General features: G+C 41.9%; 1 protein-coding gene across 2 annotated transcripts in view; it reads left to right on the top strand.

The window, feature by feature from the left end:
• Positions 1-7,797, top strand: part of MKLN1 (muskelin 1) — an 83,082-nt gene that overhangs the window by 52,146 nt on the left and 23,139 nt on the right. For both annotated transcript variants that reach the window (XM_077469257.1, XM_077469258.1), the window contains 3 exons: positions 147-368; positions 688-817; positions 4,454-4,601. In XM_077469257.1, the coding sequence (XP_077325383.1) occupies positions 147-368; positions 688-817; positions 4,454-4,601 (500 nt within the window). The remainder of the gene's footprint in view (positions 1-146; positions 369-687; positions 818-4,453; positions 4,602-7,797) is intronic.

Here is a 7,797-nt window from a genome sequence, read left to right on the forward strand (position 1 = left end):
AAGAAGTAGCATTCATAATTCATAGCTTGCAGTTTGCTTAAAGACATGCAAACAAGTTAAATTTAATTTGTGGGTTCCTGTAGGAATAACTGCTTTGCTCATTTTAGATGTCTAATTTTTTGTAAATTGTCTTCCTGGATGTTTAGATGTGTATGGATTCTGAAAAGCACATGATTTACACATTTGGAGGCCGAATACTGACATGCAATGGTAATGTTGATGACAGCAGGGCCAGTGAGCCCCAGTTCAGTGGACTCTTTGCATTTGATTGTCGAACACAGGTGTGGAAACTGCTTAGAGAAGACTCTTGTAATGCTGGACCTGAAGATATACAATCCAGAATTGGACACTGTATGCTTTTTCACTCTGTAAGGATACTTGTATTTTATATATATATTTAATTTTGTTTTAAATTGCATTAAAAAATGTTGCTTTTTATGAAGAAAATTATGAGCAGGTAATATTTGTAATTCTGTTGTTCAAGACAAGTGACGGAGGTTAGGTTATTTTAGGCATATGTTGGGGGGGGGGAGATAATGGGCAACATCGAATATAAACTCCCAAACCAATTGCTGTCGAGATTGAGTGGGCTGTAAAAAATACTGCATAACCAGGGTGAAAAATTTGAGAATGTTTAAATCTAAAACTGACCATTTTACATAATTTTTTTTCTCTTATTCATTCAAGAAAAATCGCTGCTTGTATGTGTTTGGTGGACAAAGGTCGAAGACCTACTTGAATGACTTTTTTAGTTATGACGTGGACAGCGACCATGTGGAAATCATCTCGGATGGAACAAAGAAAGATTCTGGCATGGGTAACTAAAATGATTTGTGATTTGTCTTTGCTTATGATCTTTTGCCTACAAAACAAAGGGAAAAACAAGCGAAAATGTTGTAGTAGCGAGGCAGTTTTTGTTTTTATTTTGTTGTTTTTTTTTTCCCCTTGCATTAAAAAAATAAAAAGAGCACCAGTTGTGTTTTCAAACTTTAAAGAGGTAAAGTCCTTACATTATTAGGGACATGTTTTATTTCAAATTTGTGAAAGTAGTGCTGGAAAGGCAGTAGTACCAACATGCTCTTTGATTTCCATAGTGAAACTTGACCCACGCTTTTATTCATATTTTTGCAGCACATCATATATTGCAATGCCCATTTTGCTCCATGCGATAAGTTTGCCATCTAAAACAAGTGAATGACATCTGTTTGCATTTGCCTATTTTTTTTTTTTTTTTTTCTGCCCACATAGCTCGAAATGGGTGCCAATAATACAACATTGGAGCATTGTACTGCACAAGAGTGTACCACTCTTCATTGACTGCACTATTTAATAGATGTGAGATCTTTGTCCTCTACACCTTGACACATTGAATAGAAGATGGTGGTGTCTATGAGGAATAAAAGGGTTTTCTAGTGCCGCAATTGTTGCTGAAGGCCTTAGTATCTTGGAGTACGGTTGCTTTATAAACTAGTATGTTGTTTTAAAGGCTCAATTCTTTTTTAGAAATAATAAAAATGTTATACTTGCCTGCTCTGCGCAATGGTTCCTCTTTTCTAGACCCCGCCGATGCCTTCATCCCCCGTTGCTAGGGCAACACTCTTACGTGCTTGCTCCTGAGCATTCTGTGTCTTTATAAGACAAGCAAGAATGCAGCTCAGCCCCCTGCTCCCTCATTCACGGTTATTGGCTCCCGCTGCTGTGTCTGAACCAGCAAGAAGAGAGTACCGAGAGCCTCTGCTCTCGTGCACATTTTTTTTTGTTTTTTTTTCTTATTTACGTTGTTGGATCAGTCTCTGTTGTCTAGGGGGATGGGGAAGCTGCTTGGCTTGCATAAGGTTTTTTACCTTAATGCATTAAAGCAGATCTCCACCCAAAAGGAGAAATTTCACTTTAAAGCCGCCTCCTCCACTCTTTTGACTTTTTTTTGGGGGGGGGGGGGGGGCGGCAAGCTGAGTGGAAGTTCTCCTCCTCCCTGTAGTCTTCTTGGACACTTCACAGCTCCCAGGAGACTGTGGGGCCATTCACAATGTCCTGTTTGTGCATACACAGTGGGCACCTGGTTGTGAAGCGCAAGCTATCGGAGCCAGATGCCGACAGTTAGGATGCTGGCACGAAGACCGTCCCCAGTGCCAACTCTGGTGAGCACATTACTGGATCCAAATAAGTGTTTGTTTATTAAAAGTCAGCAACTACAGTGTTTGTAGCTGCTGACTTTTAATTTTCAAAAAACCGGAGCTCAACGTTGAAGGGTAAATTCTAGGATGGAAAGGGACCTAGGGTCCTAGTAGATGGGCTCAACAATGGCATGAAATGCCAAGCTGCTGCTAACAAAGCAAACAGAATATTGGCATGCATTAAAAAGGAGATTAACTCCAGAGATAAAACGATAATTCTCCCGCTCTACAAGACTCTGGTCCGGCCGCACCTAAAGTATGCTGTCCAGTTCTAGGCATCAGTCCTCAGGAAGGATGTACTGGAAATTAAGCGAGTACAAAGAAGGGCTACAAAGCTAATCAAGGGTCTGGAGGAATATTAGTTATGAGGAAAGGTTGCGAGCACTGAACTTATTCTCTCTAGAGAGGAGATATGATTTCAATTTACAAATACCGTAGTGGTGATCCCACAATGGGGCTAAAACTTTTTCACGAAAGGGGGTTTAACAAGACACGTGGCCACTCGTTAAAATTAGAAGAAAAGAGGTTTAACCTTAAGCTATGTAGAGGGTTTAATTTGCTGTACGTTCTTTACTGTACGAGTGGCAAGGATGTGGAATTCCCTTCCGCAGACGGTGATCTCAGCGGGGAGCATCGATTAAAAAAACTTTTAGGTAAGCACCTGAACGACTACAACATACAGGGATATACAATGTAATACTGACATATAATCACACACATAGGTTGGACTTTTTTCAACTTCTCCTACTATGTAACTTTTGGGAACGTGTTACAAGTTCCACCCATTTTTAGTGACTGCAGTACGGGGAGAAGTTTTCTGTACTAGCTGTCACTTTTTGAAATCGGCACAACCGCGTGTGGCTACACCCACACGGCCACATCATTCATTCACACAGCTCTCCGTGCATGAACTTCAAGTCCCGACATCCTTGGTGCTTGTATTTCTCAATGAACTACCGTGGAGTGCCGTGGTAGTTCATTCATTCTTCCTGTCAGATTGTATCTGCTTGCCTGTGTGGGATGTTCAGGCACATGGATACATTGACAGGTCTGCAGAAGACGTGCATGGCTGATCGCTGGTGCAGTGCTTTACATTTTTATTTTTTTTTTGTTTTTTTTTTTTTACACCTGCAAATAAGATCATTTATACACCTTTGGCTATGCATGGTAGAGATTTTGTACTATATGTTAAAGTGATATTAAAGTATTGTTTTAACAACAAACTTGTTATACTTGCCTGCTCTGTGCAGCGGTTTTGCACAGAGTAGCCTGGATTCTCTTCTCTGTTCCCCTGCCAGCCCTCCTTGGCCCCTCCCTCCTGCCAAGTGCCCCTACAGCAAGCGGCTTACACTGGGGGCACCCATGCTGGCTTGTTCCTGAGCTGCAGCTCTGCATGTCCATCCACCGCTGTGGCTCAGCCCCACCCTCTCTCCTCATTGTCTTGCTGGCTAATGGCCAATGGCTCATCCTGCTGCCTCAGCCAATAAGGAGCGGGAGTCACCAGAGAGCTGAGGCTTTTGTGGACATCGTTGGATCAAGATAGAGCTCAGTTACATGGGGGGGGGGGGGGGGGGGGCTCGCAGATGCACACAAAGTAAAAAAAACTGAGCTTTTACAAGCCTTTTAATCGCTTGTATTTAAATGTGCGGGGGACAGCTATATTTGCCCATTGAATGCAAATTATCAGCTATCTGTCTTTTCAGTGCTGCACTGTGCTTTTTGTTCCACAATGCAAATCTGAGTTCCCCATGTGATAGACTATATGTGCAACAGGTGGAGAACTGATTTATTTTTTGCAAATACAGCACTGGCTGGTGTATGGCATAACTGACTGCACAGGCACTAAGAGTAAACCGTTTTCATGTAGCTGTTTCAGCCACGTGTTCATTTTTCACAATGAGCCGAGGGAATACATAATGTATCTCTTTAAAGTGGCAAATGTACAATTCTTGGTCTAATAAAATGCAAGAACAAAAATGTGTGTGTGTGTGTCAGGACAAGTCTGATTATTGGAGGAGAGCAGGCTGATTCTCAGCATAGCTGGAGAACTGACCATCGTATGCTCTTCTGCTTAGTGTGGTCAGTTTCTAATAGGAACGCAGAGGGACTGGCATCACTGACCTGGAGATCACAGGGGAGATTCACTTTGTTTCTGGAATGATGGTATACAAACCTGTGTGTGTGTGTGTATCTTAAAAGTAACCGTGGTTCTAAACCTAAATTATTTATATAACTGATCCCTGAGCCTTAACTGTTCTAACTATCATGATTTTTTACAGTTCCAATGACGGGTTTCACTCAGAGAGCCACAATTGATCCAGAGCTGAATGAAATCCACGTTTTGTCAGGTTTAAGTAAAGACAAAGAGAAACGGGAGGAGAACGTCAGAAATTCCTTCTGGATTTATGATATTGTCAGGAATAGTTGGTATGTATAGACACTCACAAAGGTCTGTTTTTTTTTTTTTGTATAATTTTATTTATAGAAATCTTCCTAAAAGTGGACCACTAGATTTCAGCCCTGTAAAAATTGATACCTGTTTAACCACTTCCTGCCTGACATATGTCCTTGGGAAATGGTGGTGATATCTGGGTCATGGCTACAGCTGCACCCATGATTCATACATATCATTTTATTCAGCCGGCGATTTCTCTCGTTTAATTAAAATAATCTGAGCAGCTAAAAAGCCACCAAGTCACTTTTCTAGGCGGCAGAAGGTGGTTCCCCCACCCCCTGCTTGGGAGACTGGGACCAATGTGACCAGTTGCATTGGTTGCACTGAAAAGTGGAGACAGACACACAGATTTCATCACTTCTGATTTCAGTTTGTTTTCAAGTGACTAGGAGCTTGATCGGCTGCTTTGGGGGGGGAGAGAGATCTAGCGTTTAATAGACCCCAGATCTCTCCATAAAGAGGACCTGTCATGGCCCATGCTATCACAAGGGGTTGTTTGGTTATTTGTGCTTTGTAATAGCAATTCCTCTCAATCAAAAAAAAAATGCAATCCTGCATTTAGGTCCCATATACACACACGTAAATAATCATCATGACAAATTTTACATTTTGGCAGTAGCTGCTTTGCTTTTTTATTTTATTTTTTCTAGCACCCTCATCCCACCAGCGGACTTATCCAACACCCTCTGCCCCCCCCCCCCCCCCCACCAGCGGATTTGTCTAACACCCTCCCCCCAGCGGACTAGCCCAACCAATCCCCCCCCCCCTGCATGCACGGCCAGAAGCACAGACTCGCACAGCCACCCCCTAGACCCCCTGGTCAGTGGAGCTGACTGATCTGGGACGACACCCGCCTGCTGCATGCCTGCCACTTACCCCATCTGAGTGGTGGGTCAGGCAGCAGGTGAATTGCAGCAAGATGCATATAGGGGGTGGAGAGGCGAGAGGGGGAGAGGCGCCCTGGTGCCCCTAGTGGGCCCGCATTGTATTTTGGTTCTTCTGCTTTGAATGGAGCCCTCAGTGAGCTGATTCGGTGGTTCAATGGGCCACTTGACTGGACTTGCCCCCCCTGGCCTAAGGATGCCAGCCCTCCCCTGTTTACTTCCCTAGGTAGAGAAAACTGAACAGCTGGCAGAATGGATGAGTGGATTGGGCGGGCCCAATGGGAAAAGTTCAGATTTTGATATTGGCCAACATAGTATTTTCAGGAGGTGGTCACCCTATGTATTCTCTCTGAACAGGTTTTCAGATGGAAAGTTTTATCAGTGAAGTGGCATCTTGTGGGGGGGGGGGGGGGGGAGAGAGAATCTTTAAATGATAGAAATATGGGAGCTGCCAAATAATAATAAAAAATAAATAATTTTTTTAAAGATGCAGTATATGGGTCCATAAAGTTGTTCTTGCTCCAGAAATGATCAAGTTATTGACATAAGTGTTCATATTAGGAAAAGACAAGGGTGACAGTTTTATGTAAGTTGCCAATTGTATTACCTGCATTTCTCCACCTACTGGCAGCTTTTATTATTTATAGATAGATAGATAGATAGAGATATATTTAGAGATAGATAGAGATATATTTAGATATAGATATAGATATAGATATATATATTTAGATATAGATATAGATATATATATTTAGATAGATATAGATATATATATTTAGATAGATATAGATATATATATTTAGATAGATATAGATATATATATTTAGATAGATATAGATATATATATATCTATATCTATAATTTATTTAGATTATGGTAATTTCTCTCCTCTCATCAGATTATCTGTTCTAAAAGAGAATATGGTAATATCCTTAGAAGTTATCCCAAGAGCAAAGCTGGACACATTGTGAGCAGATCTTCATAAGGGGCTTAAAGGCATTCATATAAAGCCTAGGAGAGTTAAATACCTGTCGGCCAAATATAGATTAAAAAAAAAACCTGACAGCCTGTATATCTGGAAATGCCAGGACCTGGCAACAAACACACAAATAATGTGGCAAAAGTGCAGTGTTTCACCAGTTCCTGACCAGCGCACGCCGATGTAAGTCAGCAGAATGGCACGGGCAGCCATATTGGCGTACAGGTACGTCCAATCTTTAATGCCGCCCTGCCATCGCAAGCACCCTTGCATGCTGGTTGGGACTCCCGTGAGTCCGGTCGCGGGTCCCGCGCACTCGATCGCCACAGGCATACCCAAAACGGGGCGGCTGAACGGAGAGATGCCGTTGTAAACAGCATCTCCCTGTTCTGCTTAGCAACTAGTGACGCTGATCTCTGCTCCATGTGATTGGAGCAGAGATCAGCGTTCACTAAATGAAAGCCCAACCCCCCACAGTTAGTAACACACCCCTAGGAACACTTAACCCCTACACTGCCACCCACTGGTTAACCCTTTCACGGCCAGTGTCATTTACACAGGAATTACTGCATTTATATAGCAGTGATTGCTGTATAAATGACAATGGTCCCAAAAATGTCTGTCTGCCATAATGTCGCAGTCACAATAAAAATCGCTGATTGCCGCCATTACTAGTAAAGAAAAAAATTTATAAAAATGCCATAAAACTATCCCCTATTTTGTAAACTCTATAACTTTTGCGCAAACCAATCAATCGCTTATTGCGATATATTTATTTTATTTTTTTTTACCAAAAAGATGTAGAATACGTATTGGCTTAAACTGAGGGAAAAAAATTGTTTTTTTAAAATATATTTTAGGGGGATGTTTATTATAACAAAAAGTAAATAATGCGTTTTTTTTTCAAAATTGTCGCTTTTTGTTTATAGAGCAAAAAAAAAAACGCAGGGGTGATCAAATACCACTAAAAGCTCTATTTGTGGGGAAAAAAAGGACATCAATTTTGTTTGGGAGCCACGTCGCATGACCGCGCAATTGTCAGTTAAAGCGACGCAGTGCCGAGTCGCAAAAAGTGGTCTGGTCTTTGGCCAGCAAAATGGTCGGGGCTGAAGTGGTTAAGAGTATCCCAGAATTCCCACAGTCTCCACCCTTCCCAACATTGCTCAATTTGGGAATAGTGTGGCTGACAGGAATTCCAGAGTACTCTTTTATACACTGTACTATTGCCACATTATTCAAATGTGCATGTTCCTGCATCCTTGCATGTGGTGTTCTCCTTTATTTACACATCTGGGTATTAGATTT

Source organism: Lithobates pipiens, unplaced genomic scaffold (assembly GCF_037356315.1).
Source record: "Lithobates pipiens isolate NorthernLeopardFrog02 unplaced genomic scaffold, aLitPip1_a1.2 Scaffold_8, whole genome shotgun sequence".
Classification (NCBI taxonomy): Eukaryota; Metazoa; Chordata; class Amphibia; order Anura; family Ranidae; genus Lithobates; species Lithobates pipiens.